A 21388-nucleotide genomic window follows, 5' to 3' on the forward strand; every position below is an offset into this window, starting at 1 on the left:
GGCTAAGCCCTTATCTTGAGGGATCTAATATAGGATGACCGGATTTTAACTTCTGTAAGGAGGGACAACATGGCCGGGTGGGGCAGGGTGGGGGCGGGGCAGGGGACGGGGCAGGGCAGGGCCTGACAACAATGCAAACTTTGATAAGCAGTTCTCAATAATCACTTCTCAGCAATTATTTGTTATTATTATAGTTTAACATTATAAAATCAACAAAAATAATATAAAACTCATATTCTGGCGAAATAGCCACAGGGCAGCCGAAAACCGTATATTCCCTTCTTGTTCTCCCACCTGTTCGTGCATTCTTTCCAAAAATCGGGACTTTTTAAAAACGCTGTGGGACACAGGACAAATTGTTGAAAAGCAGGACTGTCCTGCCAAAAGCGGGATGTCTGGACACCCTAATCTAATACTAACTTCAGGTATGCAACGTCAAAATTTAACTAAATTGTATGACACCCAGCTGGTGTCAGAGAATTGGTTGATGTGGGAATAAATTCCTATCCATTTTGTGTTAGAGTGTTATGAAGGCAGAAAACAGTTTGTTTTTATTAAAATGTGACACTAAAAGCACATTTAACAAAAGAAAAAATAGATAAATTCTACTTCCCCGAATTAAAAACTGTACATCAGGTTAAGAAAGTGAAAAAACCTATAGAATGAAAGCAGACATTTGCTAATCATATATCTAATGAGGTTCTAGTGTTTATAATTGTATATTGTGTCTCTTGTAATTGCAGAAGTCAAACATGGCTTGAGTATTACAATTAATTCAGTTTTTTTCTTTCTTAAAATGTATATACATTTCTTGGCATCCTCTATGTATAAAGAACTGTTATATCACAACAACAACAACAAAAAACCCCAGTTGAAAATGGGGAAAAGACTGAAATAGATACTTCTGTAAAGGAATATACAACAAGCTAACACAAATCATTAATCTTTAGGAAAATGCATATCAAAACCACAGTAAAGCCAACCCTGGTGGCTAATGCTTTAATCCTAGCACTCTGAGAGGCTGAGGTGGTGGGAGGATTACTTGAGCTTAGGAGTTGAGCAACAGCAAGACCCCTTCTCCGCATGACATAAAAAATCCTAGCCCGGTGTGTGCATATAGTCTCAGCTACTTGGGAGGTTAAGGCAGGAGGATCCCTGGAACCCAAAAGTTTGAGGTTTCTGTGAGATGGGCTGACATCATTCACTCAAGCCTGGGTAACAGTGAAGCTCTGTTTCAAAAAAGAAAAAAAAACACAGTAAGCTACCACTTCACACCCATTAGGGTGGTTTATAATTTTTTTTTTAAATGGAAAATAGTAAGTGTTGGTAAGTGTGTGGAAAAATTGGATTTCATATATTGTTGGTATAAATGTGAAATGTTTAGCTGCTGTGAAAAACAGTTGGGTGGTTCATCAGAAAGTTAAACATAGAATTACTATATAACCTGGCAATTCCACTCCTGGATAAACACCTGAAAGAATTGAAAACAGGTACTCAAACAAGTATCTATACTTGTTCATATGTTCATAGCAGCACCATATACAATAGCCAACAGGTAGAAAACAATCCAAATGTTCTTTATGGATAAACAGATTGTGTTATACACATATAATGGAGTATCATTCAGTTGCAAAAAAGAAGTGAAATACTGCTAAACGAGGATAATGTTACAATGAGGATAAACCTCAAAAACATTATGCTGGGGGAAGAAGCCAAACATAGAAGATATCACCTGATTCCACATATGTGAAGTATCTAGAATGGGTAAATTTATAGAAGATAAGACTTCTGATTGCTTATTGCAAGGGTTTAGTTGGAAGTGGGAATGGGAACAATGTTTTCTTGAGGGTAATGGAAGTGTTTTAGAACTAGGATAGAGACAATAATTGCATAACTTTGTGACTACCCTTAATGGCACTGAATTGTTCATTTTATAATTATTAATTTTAGGTTATCTAAATGTCTCCTAGTGTGTGAATGCATTACTTTCTTATAGGACCCCTGTTATATAATAATCAACATAATAGAATTGATTTAGTCATGGACATACCAGGAATTATGCATCTTATTTTGGTTACTTTTTTTTTCCATAACTATTAAAAATATTCTTTTGTGGTACAAGAATAACACTGCAGAATTGATTTCAACCTGTTGTTTGTATTACTAAAAGAAGTATGTTCATGGACCTTTATTTAATTTATCCTTTGACGTTTTCCTAGCATTTATACAAGCCTCTTTCTTAACATTTTGTAAAAGTTCAAGTTTGACTAGTTGTTAAAACTAGAGAGAGCTCTATTTGATTATGGTGAGAATTGGAGATCTTGGGCTTTTACTCTTGGTGGTATAACCATATACTAAATCAGGTGTCCTCAAACTACAGCCCACGGGCCACATGTAGCCCGCCTAGGACATCCATATTTCTTTCTGGATGTTTTTGCTGCCGCTGCCTGTCCTGCTTAGCAGCCGACTTGTCCCGGGGCCCGCAGTCCGGCCCTGCAGCGGTCTGAGGGACAGTGAACTGGCCCCCTGTTTAAAAAGTTTGAGGACCCCTGTACTAAATTGTTATATCTTAAGTTTACAAAAAATAAATTTTTGTATCACATGATGATGACCAGAATTCTAATCAACTAAGCTGTATTTTCATATCCATGGGAGGGATAAAGTAGTAATAAAGGGTCTGTTGGGGTGGTGGTCACACCTATAAATCTCATCACTTTGGGATGCTGAGGCAGGAGGGTCAGTTGAGGCCAGATTTCAAGACCCTGTCTCTACAAAACTTAAAAAAGTTAGCCAGCTGTAGTGGTATGAATTTGTAGTTTCAGCTACTTAAAAGGATGAGATAGGAAGATTACTTGAGCCCAGTGGTTGCAGTGACACTGCTATGATGATGCCACTTCACTAGGGTAACCAGAGCAGGGCCTTTCTAGAAAAGAAAAAGTGGTAAAACTGAGACAATAGTACTTTGTATTTTTATTTTTATGAGATAGAACTTGTAATTTTTAAGGAGGAACTTAATCTGTGGCCTGTGATGTTTGTTTCATGATCCCCAGTTATGGTTGATACTAATTTTTGTAAAATTATTTGTAGTCCTGGGATAGACGTCCTTTCCAAAGACCAAGTAATTAAGAAAATTATTCAGTATTGCACTTACGAGTTTTTTACTTTTGGATATATGCTTTATGATACACTTTAGCTAACTGCTGCATCATGAATATATTATATGTTTGCACATGCATCAATTTTGGTACCTGTTCTTAGTACCTGAATGATCAGGAAGCAAATACAGTAGAACCTCTGTAAGTTGACCACCCAAGCGACTGAAACAAACCGGTCAAAATACAGAGGTGGTCAACATAAGGAACTAGGTTTATGGTACCGATATGTACGGTACATATGAGGTGTGTCTTGTCTGTGCAAATTAGGTCAGCCTGAGGTGGTCAGTATAGGGAGGTGGTTAATTATGGACGTTGTACTGTTTGTCATGATAAAATGATTTTTACTGTAGTTTTCTGATGATAAAATGATTTTTTCTTAATATGGCATAAAATTATTCTCAGTATTGTTTTTAAAGCATATTTTTTTGTCTGCTATATAAAAGTGGAAATACCCATTTTCATTGAAATACTAAATCATATTGTGTTAATAAAATTTTTAGTGCAATGTAAATAAAGCTTGTAACTCTCTCATTTGTGGCTCACTAATCTAGCCACAGATCCCCCCACCCCCATGAAACAAGGTCTTAATCTGTTACCCCCGATAGAGTGCAGAGGCTTTATTATAGTTCACTGCAATGTCAAATTCCTGGGCTCAAGTGATCAACTCAGGCCTCACCTGAGTTTCTTTTAATGTTTGATTTTCCTTCTGCCTTAGGCGGCAACACAGCTGGGACTACAGGGGTGCGCCACCATGCCTGGGTAATTTTTCTGCTTTCTGATGTAGAGACTGGGACTCATTATTGCTTAGGCTGGTCTCTAATTCCTGATCTCCAGTAATCCTCCATTCTCACCCTTCCAGTCTGCTGCTGGTATTACAGGCATGAGCCACTGTATCTCACCTGAGTTTCTTTTAAGGTTTGATTTTTTTTTCCTTTTGCATCATGATTATTTTTGAATGAGAGTGTTATGTGGCACTAGAGTTTCTATTTGTTTTTAGTTCTCAATGTTTCAATTTCAGAAAGTGGTGTGAATTTAAGTCTTAGTTTTCTGTTTAAAGTAAATCATATGTAGTTATATTTAAGGTAGAATATTACCCCTAAAAGGAAAGCATGTTGGGAACATAAAAATGCAAGCATTATTCAGTACTCAGAAGCTCATTAGTGGTTACCAGCCCCAAGAAAGTAAATTTGTCTTTTTTTAAGTCTACTTAGGCTTATTAAATTAAAATATAAGTTTAAAATAAAACAATTCATACATACAAATGTAGAAAATAAAAGGGAAGTCTGTCTCCATCTCATACTTGTCTAGTCTGACGTTAACTTTGGTAAATAGAAAAGCCTAAATGGTTTTGTTTAATAATAACTTGTTAAATATTTTTAAATCATCAGATGAAAAATCAGTGCTGGAACAGAAACCTTCTAAACCAGCAGCTCCACAAGTCCCACCCAAGAAGCCTACTCCACCCACCAAAGCCAATAATTTATTGCGATCTTCTGGAACAATGTACCCAAAGCGACCTGAAAAACCAGTTCCTCCACCACCTCCTATAGCCAAGTAAGTTTTGCTCAATTTTAAATTAGCTTATTGATTTACTCACACTTGACCTAAATGGTTCTATTACCTTTCTAAATTTCAAAGTAATTTTTCTTTTTACATTTAATTATTTTTATAATTGACATATAAAATTGTATATATTTATCTTATGTACAACATGATGTTTTGAAGTATATATACATTGTATGTAGAAGGTATAAATCTGGCTAATTAACACAGGCATTACCTCATATAGTTATCATTTTTACATCCACTCTTAGTCGTTTTCAAGAATACAATACTAGGGCAGCGCCTGGGGCTCAGTGAGTGGGGCACCGGCCCCATATACCAAGGGTGGCGGGTTCAAACCTGGCCCCAGCCAAACTGCAACCAAAAAATAGCCGGGCGTTGTGGTGGGTGCTTGTAGTCCTAGCTACTCGGGAGGCTGAGGCAAGAGAATCGCTGAAGCTCAGGAGTTGGAGGTTGCTGTGAGTTGTGTGACGCCATGGCACTCTACCAAGGGCAACAAAGTGAAACTCTGCCTCAAAAAAACGAAACAAAACAAACAAAAGAATATAATACTATAGTCATTGTACCTTATAATAAATTTCTTAATTTCTCTTATCTAAGTATAAAAAGGTATTTATGTATCATTTGACCAACAGTGTCCCACTCCCTGCAGCCTATCCCCCAACCACTCCAACCTCTGGTAACCACCCTTTTACTCTCTGCTTCGATGAGATTAGCTTTTTTAGATTTCACATATAAATGAGATGATGTGGTATTTGTCTTTCAGTGCCTGGCTTATTTTATTTAACATAATATCCTCCGATTCATTCATGTTGTTGTGATGAATGGCAAGATTTTCTTCCTTTTTATGGCTTAATGGTATTTCATTGTATATAGCTACCACATTTTCTTCATTGCACGTTGTATATCTCTACCACATTTTCTTCATTCCCATGAAGAAATGAATGAATGTTCACAACAGCCAAGATAAGGAAGCAATGACTTCATCCATTGACACTTACGTTGCTTCCTTATCTTGGCTGTTGTGAACAGTGCTGCAAGAAACCTGGGAATGCAGGTATCTCTTCAACATACTGATTTCATTTCCCTTGAATATATACCCAGTATTGGGATTGCTAGATGATAGTTCTATTTGTAATTTTTTGTGGCACCTCCTTACAGTTCACAGTTATGACTGGTAATTTACATTCTCACCAGTAGTGCACAAGGAAAAAGATTTCTTTTTCCTCACATTCTGGCCAACGTTTTTATCTTTTTTTAAAGTTAAAATTTATGCTAATGTTATAAATATCATCTAAGAAGATTCAAAAAAACTGAGAGCTGGATATATACACAAACATCACAGGCAGTTTCTAGCAGTTTGGCACTTTGAATTCTCAGGGGACTAAGCACCATTCTGCCCCTGTTGGCAGTCTCCACACATGTTCAAACTCTTGGGAGTTGTATTACAAATCTAGTCAGGGCTGGAACCATGACAGTGACCAAGAGCTCTTACACACGGATCTGCAGATGCTGCTAAGCATTGAGGCAAAGAGGTGAAGAGGGTATATAGGGAGAAGGTTCTCTGCTGCCACCAAGACAAAAATCTGGATAATCCTAGAGCAGCTGAATTCTTCTACTAGTTTTTTGGGGCTTTAAATATTGATTGATGCTACATCCAGATCTGTATATGGCAAGATTAGGACAGGCAAGAAGTAGGAAGCAGAGAGGACTGAGAGGCCTGAGGAAAGGAAGAAAGTGAAGCTTGACCTAGAGTGCAGGCCCAAGTGAGTGAAGAGGAAGAGAGGGAAAGCTAGAGTAAGAGACTGAACATCTATGAGAAGGATGTTCCCACCAGCTGGAGGAAGAGCAGAAGCAGATATTCCAGGAACTTGACCAGAAGTTAAGAGGAACAGCAGAAAATACTGATGACAAAGGAACCCCAAACTAAAGCTGTGGTACAAGTGGTAGCAAGATGAGTAAAATGGCTTTTGATGAGACTGTTGGCTTTTGTAAAAGTGTGATGAGGTTCTCAACATGGTGCTTCCCAATAAGAAGGCAGGCAAGCATAGCTGGGATGGAGTTGTAATTTTCCATAAGAGAAAAAATTTTCGTTTGTTTTTTTACATTTTAGAATATTATAAGGATAACATGTTCTAGTTATATAATTCGCTTTTGTATAAATTTTAAGTAAAAGTTAACTCAGAAGTGTGCCATTCACTCAAAAAGTGTGCCCTGCACCCATTAGGTGTGAATTTATACAATTCCTCCTTCCTTCCTCTTACTCCTCCTACTTGATTTCTGTTGAGTTTTACTTCATGTGAGTACATATGTGTGTTGATCAATAGTTTCACTTTAGTATTGTGTACATGTGGTGTTTATTGTTTGTTCTTATGCTACTTCACTTAGAAGAATGGTCTCCAGTTCCATCTAGGTGGTTATAGAAGATATTAGAGCACCATGTTTTTTTTTTTTTTAATCCACATTTTTTTTTCCTTTTTAGACAGAGTCTCACTTTGTTGCCCTCAATAGAGTTCCATGGCATCATAGCTCACAGCAACCTCAAACTCTTGAGCTCAAGTGATTGTCTTGCCTCAGCCTCTCAAGTAGCTGGGACTACAGGTGCTCGCCAGAACACCTGGCTATTTTTCGAGATGAGGTCTCTCTGTGGCTCAGGCTGCTCTCAAACCCGTGAGCTTAGGCAATCCACCAGCTTCAGCCTCCCAAGTGCTAGGATTACAGGCGTGAACCACTGTGCCCAGCTAATCCACATTTTCTTAATCCACTTCATGTATCAATGGGCAGTTGGGTTATTTCCATATCTTTGGTATTATGAATTGTGCTGCTGTAAACATTTGAGTGCATTTGTCTTTTTTATAAAATGTCTTTTTTTTCCTTGGAATAAATACTTAATAGTGGAATTGCTAGATCAAATGGTAGACTTACTATTAGTTCTTTTAGATATTTCCATATTACATTCCATAAAGGGTATACTAGTTTGCAGTCCCACCAATACTATTTAAGTGTTCCTTTATCTCCATATCTATGCCAGCACTTGTTTTCTGGGACTTTTTGATAAGAGCCAGGCTCTAAGTGAGTTAGATGATATCTCATTGTGGTTTTGATTTGCACTTTGAACATTTTTTCCTGTGTTTGTTGGCCATTAGTCTGTCTTCATATAAAAAGTTTCTGTGCTTACTTTGTTAAAGTGTTCTTATTATACAGTGGTATTGAATTTTGTCAAATGCTTTTTTTCCATCTATTGAGGGAGAAAGACCATTATATATGGTCTTTGTTTTTGCTTCTATTTAGGAGGTAAATTACACTTATGGATTTGCATGTTGAACCATCCTTGCATTTCTGGGATGGAGCCTACTGGTCCTCAAGAATTATGTTTTTGATATGCACCTGAATTTGGTTTGCTAATATTTTATTGAGAATTTTTGCATCTATTATTCATAAGAGATATTGGCCTGTAAATTTTTCTTTTTGTTGTTGTGTCTTTTCCTGGCTTTGGTATCAAGGTCCTTTGTAGAATGAGTTTGGAACAATTCCTTCCTTCTCAGTGTTATGGAATAATTTCTGCAGTATAGATACAAGTTCTTCTTTATAGGTTTGGTAAAATTCAGGAGTAAAACCATCTGGTCTGGCACTTTTTTTGTTGGAAGAATTTTATTACTGCTTCAGTTTTGATGTTTGATATTGGTCTGTTCAGGAGTTCTATTTCTTCCTGATTGAGTCGGGCGAGATTGTGTGTTTCCAAAAATTTGTCCATTTCCTCCACATTTTCAGCTCTATGGGCATAGAGATTTTTATAGTATTGTACTCAGGGATAGTGTTTTGTATTTTTGTGATATATCTTTTGGATGTGGGCATTTATGACTATAGATTTCCCTCTTAGGACTGCTTTTGTTGTATCTCCAGATTTGGATAATTTGTATCCCCATTATCTCATTTAGTTCAAAGAACCTTTTATTTTCTGTCTTTATTTTCTCCTTGACCCAACTATCCTTCAGCAATAAGTCGTTTCATTTCTATAACTTTGTGTAGGGATGAGTGTTTCTATTGGTATTGATTTCTAATTTTAATTCTACTGTGGTCTGAAAAGATACAAGGTATAGTTTCGATTTTTAATAATCTGTTGAGATTTGTGTTGTGGCATAGGATGTGATCAGTCTTAGAGACTGATCCATGAACTGATGAGAAGAATGTATATCAGTACTTTGGGGGAGTAGAATGTTCTGTGTTTGGTAGGCTCATTTGTTCTAGAGTCATGTTTAAGTCTGTTGTTTGCTTTTATTTTCTGCTTGGAGGATCTGTCCCATTCTGTTAGTGGGGTGTTGATATCCTTGGCTATTAAGATGCCGCTGTTCATAATTTGTTTAGATCAAGTAGGATGTGCTTTTAAATCTTGGTACATCTGTGTTGGGTGCATAAATATTTAGGATTGTTATGTCCTCCTTGTTGCCTTGTTCCCTTCATCAATATATAGTGACCATCTTTGTCTTCTATATTTTTCTTGATTTAAAGTCTATGTTATGTTTTATAAGAATGGCTACACCAGCTTGCTTTTCATTTCCATTTTCATGGAATATTGTTTTCTATCCCTTTACCTTGAGTTAAATGAGTTCTTTGGATTAGTTGTATTTCATGGAGAGGGCAAGATACTTGGATTGTATTTTTTTTTAATCCATATAGCCAGCCTATGTCTCTTCAGTGGTACTCAGCCATTCATATTTATTGAGAGGATTGGTAAGTAGAGTGGATTTCTTTTGTGTAGAACATTATTGTTTTGTTTTGTCTGTTAGGCTGTTGTGGTATCTGCTTTGACCTTTAGCTTCTGGCTAGTTTTACCCTGGTGGTGTCTGTGGTGCTCATCTGTGTATAATGCAGATCTGAGTTCTTTCTCTAGGGTAGGTCTCATTATGGCAAATGTTGTTAATGTTTGCTTGTCATGAAAAGATTTAATTTCTCCATTAAATGTGAAACTTAGTTTTTCAGGATACAAAATCCTAGATTGTTAGTTGTTCTATTTAAGAAGATGAAAATGGGGGCCCACTCCCTTCTAGCTTGTAAGGCTTGTAGGGTTTCCCCTGAGAAGTCTGCTATAATCCAGATGGGTTTTCCCTTATAGGTCAGTGTTGTTTACATCTAGCAGCTTATTGAATTTTCTCTTTCATTTTGACTTTGGCCCAGTTAATTAGCTATGTGTATTGGAGGTGTCCTGTTTGCTATAAATCTTCCAGATTTTAGTGACCATCCTGCATCTAGATCTCTGGCATGCTAGGGAAATTTTCTTTAATAGTAACTTCCAATAAACTCTCCATGCTTTTAGTGTTCTCTCCTTCTTTCTCAGGGGTATCTATAATTTATATTTTCAGTTTGCGTAGCCCCATATCTCTCTGAGTGATTGCCCTGCTTTTGTCCTTGTCTTTTCTGCTTCTTTAAATGATTGTGTTAGCTTGAGTGTCTCATCTTCACGCCCTGGGATTCTTTACTTACCTTATCTTTGTCTGCTAAGTTGCTGGGACTTCCTTTTGTGTTTTAAAATTACCTGAATGACTCTTCTGTTTCAAGTTCCATTATATCTTTACTAATTTTGTTGAGTTCTTCTTTAGTGACTTTTTTGTTAATTTCTTTGAGGATTTTAGAGGCTTCTTTTTGCTTTCTCTTCAATTCCATCCATCTCATTTGTCAACCATATGCTGAATTCCATTTCTGTCATTTCAATAATTTCCTTATAATTGGAGTTTCTGGCTGTCCCTCTATTGTGATGCTTTGTGATGCCTTAGGGCAGTGGTTCTCAACCTGCGCCTCTACCCACAGGAACTGTATTAAATGGTGGCAGCATTAGGACGGTTGAGAACCACTGCTTTAGGGGTATTGATCTGTTTGGTTTTTCTTGTTGCCAGAGGTCTTTTGCTGGTTCTTGTCTGTGACTTCTTTTCTCAGCTAAGGGTTAATGGGCTTAGAAGGCTCTAGTTCAGTGGTTCTCAACCTGTGGGTCATGTAGGAACTATATGAAAGGGTTGCAGCATTAGGAAGGTTGAGAACCATTGCATCTAGCTCCTTACTGGAAACTCTCCTGCTTGATTCGAGTAAGGGGAGTTCACTAGATAGCCCTGGAGTAAGAGCAATAACAGCAACTGCTGATGTGAGTTCTATGAGTTGCTGTGGCTGTAGTGAACTGGTGACTTGAAGCTGGGGGTCCTTGGCAGGAGTTGGACTTAGGAGCAGATCTTTCATCTCTGCTGCATTGGTGGAGACTCTGGGATGGGGTCTTGAGGTTCACGTGCAGCAGTAGAGACTTCTAAATGATGTCTTGGGCCTGGTGTTTGTTCTGGAGGTACAAAGATAGAGCTTCAACCCTGGGAGCGCCTCAGGGCCCGGAGTGGGGAAGAGCCTGAAGCAGAGTGTCTGAGAAGGGCCTTGAGGAAAGGTGAGGAAGATGGGGCTGGTTTAACTGAAGGGTGGGCTCAGTGGCATTCCAGAGGCAGTTTGGGCCTGGAGGGCAGAGCCTGAGTCCACCAAGTCTCAGGCTGTTCCACAGGCTTTAGGGCTATTCTGCAGGTTTTAGAATCACTAGAATGCCAGGTCCAGCAGGCTGGTGTTGATAAGGACTGCCCTGGGACCACAGAGCTCTTCATGCCCTTCCCAGTACTTGCCGAAGTGAAGCCGCAGTCCACTGCCTATTGGGTCTGCTGCACTTTGTCCCTGTCAGTACCCATGCTCAAATCCCCTTGTGTTCAATGGAAGAAGCTCTTGGTTTCAAGTTACTGGGTATAACTTGGGGAAACCACACGTCACTGCACTCCTTCCCTAGCTCAGTGTAGGTAGGGCTGGTGTGGTGCACCTGAGAGCTCAGGATGGCTTAACTGCTGTCCCATCCCCACTGTGCTTGCTGTCTGGTGCAAACCACCAGAAGTCTGTGGGGTAGAGGAGAGGGTGCCAGCCGTAGCTCAGTTCACACAGCACTAGCCCAGGGAGCCTGGTACTTTAGCACTGTCTGTTCATCTTGAGTCCCATACTCTCTGATCTGTGTGTATCTCCTCGTCACCCTTTTCCCCACTCTGCATCCCATGTTGCTTTGCGATTTCACAATGCTATTTCTGCGTAGTGATGTAAATGGAATCAGCTATCTACTTTCACTAGTTTCTTGGGAGCAGTGTGTTAGCAGGTTGCTTCTAGTCCACCATTTTTTGCTGTCTGTAGGTGAGTTTGTTACTGTCAAGGTTGTGGAGCTGGCTTTCTGGAATAAAGTTTGCCTAGGTGATAACACTGACAATTTCCCAATTAGAGTGATGGCCCACAGTGCCATGGGCCTTAGCTACCAGGACTGTCAGAGGGATCTGTGTTCTCTCTCCCCATGATGTGCATGCAGCAGTTGACCACCCAGATGCTGTAGGAAGTCACTGAGGGACAGATTACTTAGCTTCTGGCTCCAGCCCTCCCAACCTACAGCTTGCTTTGTAAACATTACTGGAGGAGCATTCTGTACATTTTAACTTAGCGCTATTGCTTGCTTTCAGATCAATTCTTCTCTTGTTGCAGTTTAATTTTTTCAGTATGTTTTATAATTTTTCATAATACTGTTAAAGGTTAATTTATTCACAGTAGATGAAAATAAATGAATATATTAACTCATTAAAATGTTTTTTATATTTTTTGTTTTATTGTGATTAGGGTAGAGGTTTACATTTATGAAAATACTTTTACAGAACAGAAAATAATCCATATTTTATAAAATATTTACTGTCATTAAATCACAGTTTTAAAAAGTTAAATTTCACATATAAGTGATTTATACATATGTTTTTCTCATTTTAGGATGAATGGGGATGTTTCTACCATTTCATCAAAATTTGAAAGTGAACCAGTATCAAAACCAAAGCTAGATTCTGAACAGTTGCCACTTAGACCAAAATCAGTAGACCTTGATTCATTTACAGTAAAGAGCTCTAAGGAAACAGGTAAGTCAGCCTGAATGAACAAAGGTGGTGTATTAAAAAAAGTTGTCAATACAGTTTTCAGGAGGTATATAAAATATATGCATATAGTTTGTGTGTGGATAGATTTAGTGGAGGTTATACATTTAGAATTTGTTTTAAATTAGCCAAAGTAGAAAAACTAACTTGAAAGAAGATAATGTAGATAAGTTTTTTATGGTTCTTGTTGGTCAGAGGTTTCTTACTGATCAGAGGACTGAGTGGTCAGAGGACTAATTGGAATGCTACAAAAAGGTCCATCCGTTATTCCATCCTTTCATAATGGTATGATCTTACTACCCGAATCAGGCGAATATGAGTATATTTTAGTTTTAAACATTTAACAATGAGGTGGTATAGATTTTCATTGCCATGTTATATTTAATAAGACTTTTAATATTTCTTTCCTTCTTTGGAGATACTTTTGTTTCCATATAAGAAAATATGCTTTCTATGACTCTACATATCAGCAGACTTCACTTCTTTTGCTAAATGTTATTTTTTAAGCTTTAGGATGGATTTTTCAGCCCATTAATCATCTTTGTCTATTCTGTACTTCCTGGTCTTATGCATTTATTAGTTATAAATTGGAACACTTAAACAGAGAAATACTAACAAAAATCTCACTTTTAAGGCCAAGCTGGTGGCTCATATCTGTAATCCTAGCTCTCTGGGAGGCTGAGATGGGTGCACTGCTTAAGCTCAGGAGTTCGAGACCAGCCTGAGCAAGACAGAGACCTCATCTCTACTTAAAGTAGAAAAATTTGCTGGTCATGGTGGACTATAATCCTGTCACTTGGGAGGCTAAAGCAGGAGGATTGCTTAAGCCTGGGAGTTTAAGGTTGCTATGATCTATGACTCCCATGGCACTCTACTCAGTGTGATAGAGTAAGACTCTGTCTCAAAAAAAAGAAAAAATAAAATAAAAACCTCACTTTTAAAAGCATTGTACAATCTCAGTACAATCTTTCTACTATTTTGTACAGTGCTTTGCATTTCTTTTTTACTATTTTCAAAGCACTTTCTTATTTATGTTCTTATTTTTATATTAACTCTATGAAGCAGATGGCTATTTTTTCCTATTTTGTGCCTAACCAAAGTAAGCTACAGACACATTGACTATACACAATCATATCACATAAATCAAAAGAGAACTCTTTAAATTTTTCTCTATGCTGTTTTTTTTTGAGGGTGTACAGAGTCTGCTCTGTCATCCTGGGTAGAGGGTGGAGGGCTGCAGTGATGTCATCATACTTCATGGAAACCTCAAATTCCTGGGCGCAAGTAATTTTCTTTCTCAGTCTCCTAAGTAGCTGGGACTACAGGCACACATGATCACATCTGGCTAATTTCTATTTTTGGTAGAGATAGGGGCACACTCTTACTGAAATCAGACTGATTTCAAACTTCTGACCTCAAGCAGTCATCTCCCACATTGACCTCCAAGACTTTTGAGATTGTAAGCATGAGCCACTGCACCCAGCTCTCTGTGATACTCTTCAAAAAATCCTAATGTCTTAATATATTTTTTAACTTCAATATTAACATTTCATATTACGTTTAAGCTTTAGAGCCAGTTATACTTAGATGTTTTTTTGTCACTGCATTATAAGATGTGTTATCACATTTTACATTTTCTTTTAGGTGACCTTATTTTTCTTTCCTCTTTTCAGTTTGTCATTGCAAAAACTCTGACTTAAGTGTGACTTCATTTTAGTCGTTTTTTTTTTTTGAGACAGAGTTTCAAGTTGTCACCCTCCGTAGAGTGCTGTGATATCACAGCTCACAGCAACCTCAAAATCTTGGGCTTAAGCTATTCTCTTGCCTCAGCCTCCTGAGTAGCTGGGACTACAGGTGCCTGCCACAACACCTGGCTATTTTTTGTTGCAGTTGTCATTGTTGTTTAGCTGGACTGAGCTGGGTGAACCCGCCAACGTTGGTGTATGTGGCTGGCGCCGTAAACACTGTGCTACAGGTGCCGAGCCTCATTTTAGTCTTTCAGTTGAATATTTTGTAGATCTTTTATATTTGGATCCTCCTTGCTCTCAATGAGCATATATTCATCACTACTTTCTGGGAATTGATTGTATTGTTGTTGATTGTATTGTGGAGAAATCTACTGAAACATTTTCAGTACATTTTATCTGTTGAAAATTAATCTTTATTTATTGTTAAATAAATTTTAAAACCTCTTTATGTTTTTAAAAAATCCTGTTATCTTTTATTGAGCTTAATAGTAAAAAAGAGAATTTTATCAGTTCATATTATCTTCTGTTTAATTTAAAATATAGCTAGAAATGTGTCTTCAAAAGTAATAATGGGCTAGGCGCCTGTGGCTCAAGCAGCTAAGGCGCCAGCCACATACACCTAAGGTGGCGGGTTCAAATCCCCAGCCCGGGCCCACCAAACAACAATGATGGCTGCAACCAAAAAAAAAAAAAAATGGCCAGGCGTTGTGGCGGGCGCCTGTGGTCCCAGCTGCTTGGGAGGCTGAGGCAGGAGACTCGCTTGAGCCCAGGAGTTGGAGGTTGCTGTGAGCATGATGCCATGGCACTCTACCCAGGGGGATAGCTTGAGGCTCTGTCTCAAAAAAAAAGTAATAATGGAAGAAAAACAGATTATTTGCACAATTTTAACTCTGTAAATAAAAAATCAATTGCTATTATATTTTGAACTTTCACAGTATTCTGGGATTTTTATCACAATCTTAAATTTTGATTGAGTCCCTTTGGGAACTGAAGGAATAACATCTAAAATCTGTATTTATCTGTTGCTTTGTATTATTTTGGGGACATTTAAACAAATTTAGATAAATTAAAAGAAGTTTTCACTTTTTTCAAAACTTTTTCCATATACATTCTCAAACTTTGTTTTGCTGCATTTCTAGTAAAAAATAATACATGTAGGAATTTCAAAGTATTAGTGGTTGAAAAGTTGTGTATACTTGAGTGTTGGGCCCCATTCTTGTCTCTAATTCATAACTATTACTTACTCTTCATTTAAATAAACACAAAGGCTATGTGGATCAGGATTTGAAAATTAGTAATTTCTTTTTTTTTTCTTTTCTTCAAATAAATAAGGAAATAATCAAGAGATGCTGAAAACATCCAGGAAGCAGTTAACTTCCAAGCTGCTATTCTGCTATTTCTTCCACTTAATTATGCTGCCTTTTTAGGGTATCCTACGCTTACATCCTGAAAAGTTCAGAAAATACAAATTTGGGGGATGGAGTTCATGTTAAGTACCAAATATTTAATTTATCTCCTCATAAGTGTTGTAGGCACGGTAGCATGCCAGAGTAAAAGGCATAGTTGATGGCAGCAAATAGCTTATGCCCACCTTTTCTTGGAGAATGTTAACACAATAAAAAAAATATGTTTTATCTCAAATACAACCTCAAATTTGGCATTAGTTTGAGAGAGAGCTTATATTTTTGGCTTAGTTTGAGATTTTACATTTTTTAAATAACATGAAACTGGATCTTTTAATGTAAGTTTCCTAAAATTAAAACATGAAAACCTCTTACTGAGAGTTTCATTATTACCTAAAGTAATTTGAAGTGAAGTGGTGTAATGAAAGTATACTGACTCTGCTGTTCAGAAATACGGATTTAATTTATTGGCTAATCAGTCATAGCAGTTTTCTTAATCTGTTTTCTTGCTTAATAAACAATTAAATGATTCAGTATATCTACCATACTTATTAGAAGACCTGATGTGGAAGTTATTATAAATGTTATTTTTCTGCTTCCCTCCCTTCTGCACTGTTAAACTCATCTCATTCTGTTTCTGCTCTAAAGGATATAAATTCCTGACTATTCTTAGATATGATTTTCCAATTTATAAAGCCACATATAAACATTTATGTGTATGTTTATATATAAAAATAATTATGTATATAAATACAGAATCTGACTTTTGCATATGCAAGAAAAAGACATGCCAAGAACTGTGAGGTTTCTTTTTTCTCAAGTTTAATGACATGAAATAACTTTTAAGTTTCCTCCTATATATTCTAATATATAATAGAGTACTGTAAATTGCAAAGCTGGTAGGAACCACATTCTTTTCTATTTTTCAAAACTTCCTCAAAATTGGTTTAAGGAAAATCTATTCTGCCACTAATTATTTATAAAATTTACATGGTCCAAATATTTTTAACATAGTAAATTCTCTATACAATAAAACTATTTTCAAATTAGTCTAAAAATCATGATAGAAAATTGAGTAATGACATAGCTATTACATTGAGAAAGGCCTGCTGATGAGGTTTCCTTTAGTATTTTACCTCTTTGGATTATTTTTTATGATAAATTATTCAGTGACTAAAAGGAAATTTTAGAGAAATATACATTTTTGATCCACATGTATTCATTATTGAATAATGAAACATTCTCTTCAGTTTTATTTGGTAATTGATCTATTTTTGTTTGAATCATTTTCCCAATATTTACTCATTTCTTTCTTTCAGAAAGAATTTATGGTTGGATTTTTTAACTAAAATGCCTTTTGAGTAGTATACACTATAAAACTGACCCTTTATCTAAACTATAGTTTAAAAAAACACTAAATTTCTAATAGTTTCCTTGATCATATAATATTACAGAGAATGAATATCATATAAGGCATAAGTGAATTTATGTATATATTGAGTCAGAGTTTTATAATGAGATATTTAAAATATTTGGTATATTTTTCTTTTGTGATACCCATATAATTAAAATTACCTCTTTCCTTGTAATTACTGTCATGTACTAAAAGGTAGTTTAATTTAGTTGTAACTACATTATGAGATGTTTATTACTCTGAACACCATCCTTTTGGAAGCTGTCTTAGTGTTCAGTGAATACTAAAGCAAGGCTTCTTTCTAGCTTCATGTATACTAAAATTAATACTAATTTTAATTTTTCCCTTTGAGAAACAGAGTAATGTAAAATCCAGTACACACCTTATCTAAGTTTAGATAACCTGTAATAGCTATAAGCTAAACATTGAAATGGTTCTATTCGTTCTACAACTGTTCCTTTTTCCTGCCTTGTACAATAATTTTTTTGGTTTAAGTCTTTTTCCTAGACATTCCTATCCTTGACTTTTCTTTCCAGATTTTGTTTCCTAGCCTGTTTGCCATGTTTCCCTTCTTACGTGTCAGGAAATTATTCTACCCTTCTCCATTTTGGTAAGATGAAAATTTATGAAAGAAATTAAAATAATATTTTCAGTATAAATAGGTGGTACACATTTTCTTTGTAATTTTACCAAAAGTGTACATGTTTGTCTGTGTATTTATTCTAACCCTTTTGGTTTTCCATTTCTAAATAAATGAAATTCATTAAAAATTTTTTTTCCTTATTAGTGTTAGATAGTTTTTTTTAAAATTGGCAACCAGAAAAATCAGTTTGTTTTTCTCCGTAAATTGGATATTTCATTTTGATTTTTAAAAATTCCATGTCTGGCAACATGCAAAAGTTTTAAGTGGTTGGCAGAGTGACAAATGTGATTCTGAGAGTTAAGTGATTTTCATGCTTTTTATGTAACATGTACGGTGTAAATCCTTTGTTATAATTCTTAGTAAATTTAAAACCACTTAGATAAGTCTTGAGTCTAAGATGTGCACTTTTCCATTTTACTAACCTGATGGTTTAAATGGAGAACCTGAGAGAGTTTTAGAATAGTAAAGTCATTTGTCTCAGTGTTGTAGCCCCAAACTGGACATACAGAAGGTATTTCACATGAGCATGGTGTATAATTTTGTAAATCTATGTTTTATTTACCCTTTGAGTTTCTTTATCTCTTTGAGAGTCTTTATTTTTTTTTAATGTTATTCTATTTGTTTTTCTTTCTGCAAGTTGCTTAAATATGCATTTGAAAATAATGTCTACAGCCAAAATGATTGGATTGTACTTCTTAAGGTTTATTTTGTACATTGTCAGTGAAAACTTATCAATGTAAAAGGTAATTTTTAACCCTTCAGACTTGACATATTTTAAACATCTTTTTAAACATGGATTTATTTGTATTTGCAAATAAAAAGACATTTAAATACATATTAAAATTTAGCCTCCTTCAGATTTATGATGCATTTTCCTTTAAAGTCACCTATTATAGTTCATTATATTTTATAATTACTTATAGACGTTTATACAAAGACTCAAAAATTAAACAGCATACTGAATGTCTATTTTGATGAATTAGCTTAGTGACTTGATCAAAGATAGTACACACAATGTAACTGATGGGAAAAAAATCTAATAGTAGTCAACAAATAAACTTATAGTTGTTATAAAACGCATATTGCCAAATAGCAATGCCTCTTTTTCTCTTACCTTTGTGTCCTCCATCCCTTAAAAAAATTCTCTAAATTACTTTCTCCACGAAAATTGATAAATAAACTTTAAGGATAGTGTTGTGCATCTTTAGATCTCTTTTAAGAAATAAAAAATAACTCAGTTGGGACATCTGAATCCATGTTAGATAAGCAAATGGTAATACAAAAAATAAAATCCAGACCTAAAACATTTTGGCTGTGGTTAATATGCTGAGTTTGGAGTCTGGGCTAAAGAAAGATTGTATTGACAATGGAACTACCTGTAGTTTGCTCTTAGGCTTTTTCGTGTCATATGTAGATATCTGGCTTCAGAGTTAAAGAAATTAGCAAGATTTTCTGAATTATCTAGACAAAAGCATGCCATTGTTTTAGAGATAGGAATTACTTGGAGTTATCTTTAAACCCAAGTTATTCCATCAAAAGACATTAAGCTTTCGATGGCAAGGAAGCAAGTTGGTAATTTATGTAACATTTTTCCTTCCTATCTGATTAACCTTAGATTTAGGACTATTTTATGATTCCTGAACATGGTAATATTTAAGCAGAGGGGCAGCGAACTAAAAAGTTTTGAGTACCAGCTGCAACATACTATACATGTACATATACATAAATAAAAGCACATTAAATCATTCATTGGCTTAACATTGAGAAATGTAAATATATTGCAGCGAGGTGGCAGATACAGTTGAATCCATAATATTTGAATATTAGTCCACGACTTGAAGTTTAAAACAAATTTTACATGTAAATTTTCTGATGTTGTAATTCATGAGTTTAAGAACTTTTTTTATAAACAGGAGTTTACGATGACAACTTATTAAGCTACAATTTATAGTGTAGATTTATCTTTAAGAAATTTTTGTTGACATCTGAGTCTATTGAAAATGGAACTTTATATTAATAAAGTCAAAAACTATAAAATGTATCAGGTAAAGAGAATTTTTTTTAAGGGGAAATGTTTTCCAAATGCATATGAAAAGCACAGATCAATTTGTGAGTCCTTCAAAGTAGTGGTTTTTTTTTTTTTTTAATTTATACTTTGTCCAAACTCTGAAACATTATTTTTTACCTTTTAAGAGTACAGTTACATAGATGATGTTTATTTTTATTCTCTAGATATTATAAATTTTGATGACATAGCTTCCTCAGAAAACTTGCTTCATCTCACTGCAAATAGACCGAAGATGCCTGGAAGAAGATTGCCTGGCCGCTTCAATGGTGGACATTCTGTGAGTTATACTTATTGACATAAGATAGAGGATGTAGGAAATGTAGAGTCCATCTAAAGGTAAAAATAAAAGAGGATTTATAGCTCCATCTAAGTTTAAAAATCAGGACTATAGCTGTTATACTCAAGTGGCAGATGCTGGTATTTAGGGAGATACAGGGAGAGAGATAAGTTCATTTCAGCAGGGTCTGGAATGGAATGTTGCAGAATCAGAAATAAGCAATTGTCATGAGGACAGAACACAGGGTCAAAGAGAGAACCTGTTTATCTGTCCAACGATAGTTTATCCGTCCAACTTTTGAGCAGTAGGTACCCATTTTAGGAAGGATTGAGAAAATTGTTTTCACCTGAAATATTCAGTGTATTTATAGTACTTGTTTTAGCATTAAATGCATACATTTTTTAATGCCTTTTCTACATTGCTAGGAATAGTGGTGGTACTTTAATGTTAATATACAGTAGTAGTGCTTTTAAATTATCTAAATGGAGAAAATCTTTGTTGCTAAGAGGCAAGCCATTTTTGCCCTCAAGATACGCATATGTGTTGTTCAGCTTGAAAGTTTGTAATATCCTATAAAAGAACAATAGCAGCTGAAAAAAAAGCCATAAAAATTACTTGTTCTATTACCAATATGCTTATTATCTTTTTCTTCTTTGGTCTGTTCTGTCTCTTCATTTTTAAAAAATCATTTAGCCAACTCAAAGCCCAGAAAAAATCTTGAAGCTACCAAAAGAAGATAGTGCCAACCTAAAGTTGTCTGAATTTAAAAAGGATACATGCTATTCTTCAAAGGTGAGGTGTATTGTGGTTTAAGATTTGTGTAATTTGTAAATTCTGTGTGAACATCACAATTGTGGAATTTAAGGTGCTCTTTAAGAATCATTTCTTCTGTCAAGACATCAAATAATTCTTGCTGAAAGTTGAGTTATTAAACTTTAGCCACAGTGTTCTTTGCACACCTTTTTTAGAGTAGCTTAAATTATTTTAAATGAATAATATATGTTACATATTTTATATGATCTAAGTTACAGATCTGTATATCTGTTTCATTTTCTCAAAACATACACTGGTAAGGTCAGAAATCATCACTTGTATACTTCTTACCTGGCTTGGTGTTTAGCACCGTAATTAAGCATTCAGTGCATACTGGAAT

At 35.6% G+C, this 21388-nt stretch overlaps 1 protein-coding gene across 1 annotated transcript in view; it reads left to right on the forward strand.

Annotated features, from left to right (window-relative positions):
• The window catches only part of CD2AP (CD2 associated protein), a 118164-nt gene that overhangs the window by 88277 nt on the left and 8499 nt on the right, over positions 1 to 21388 (forward strand). The window contains exons 12-15 of the mRNA XM_003789249.3: positions 4544 to 4709; positions 12525 to 12667; positions 20123 to 20235; positions 20929 to 21027. Of these exons, the coding sequence (XP_003789297.1) occupies positions 4544 to 4709; positions 12525 to 12667; positions 20123 to 20235; positions 20929 to 21027 (521 nt within the window). The remainder of the gene's footprint in view (positions 1 to 4543; positions 4710 to 12524; positions 12668 to 20122; positions 20236 to 20928; positions 21028 to 21388) is intronic.

This window comes from Otolemur garnettii, unplaced genomic scaffold (assembly GCF_000181295.1).
Source record: "Otolemur garnettii isolate 467f Iridium unplaced genomic scaffold, OtoGar3 scaffold00031, whole genome shotgun sequence".
Taxonomy (NCBI): Eukaryota; Metazoa; Chordata; class Mammalia; order Primates; family Galagidae; genus Otolemur; species Otolemur garnettii.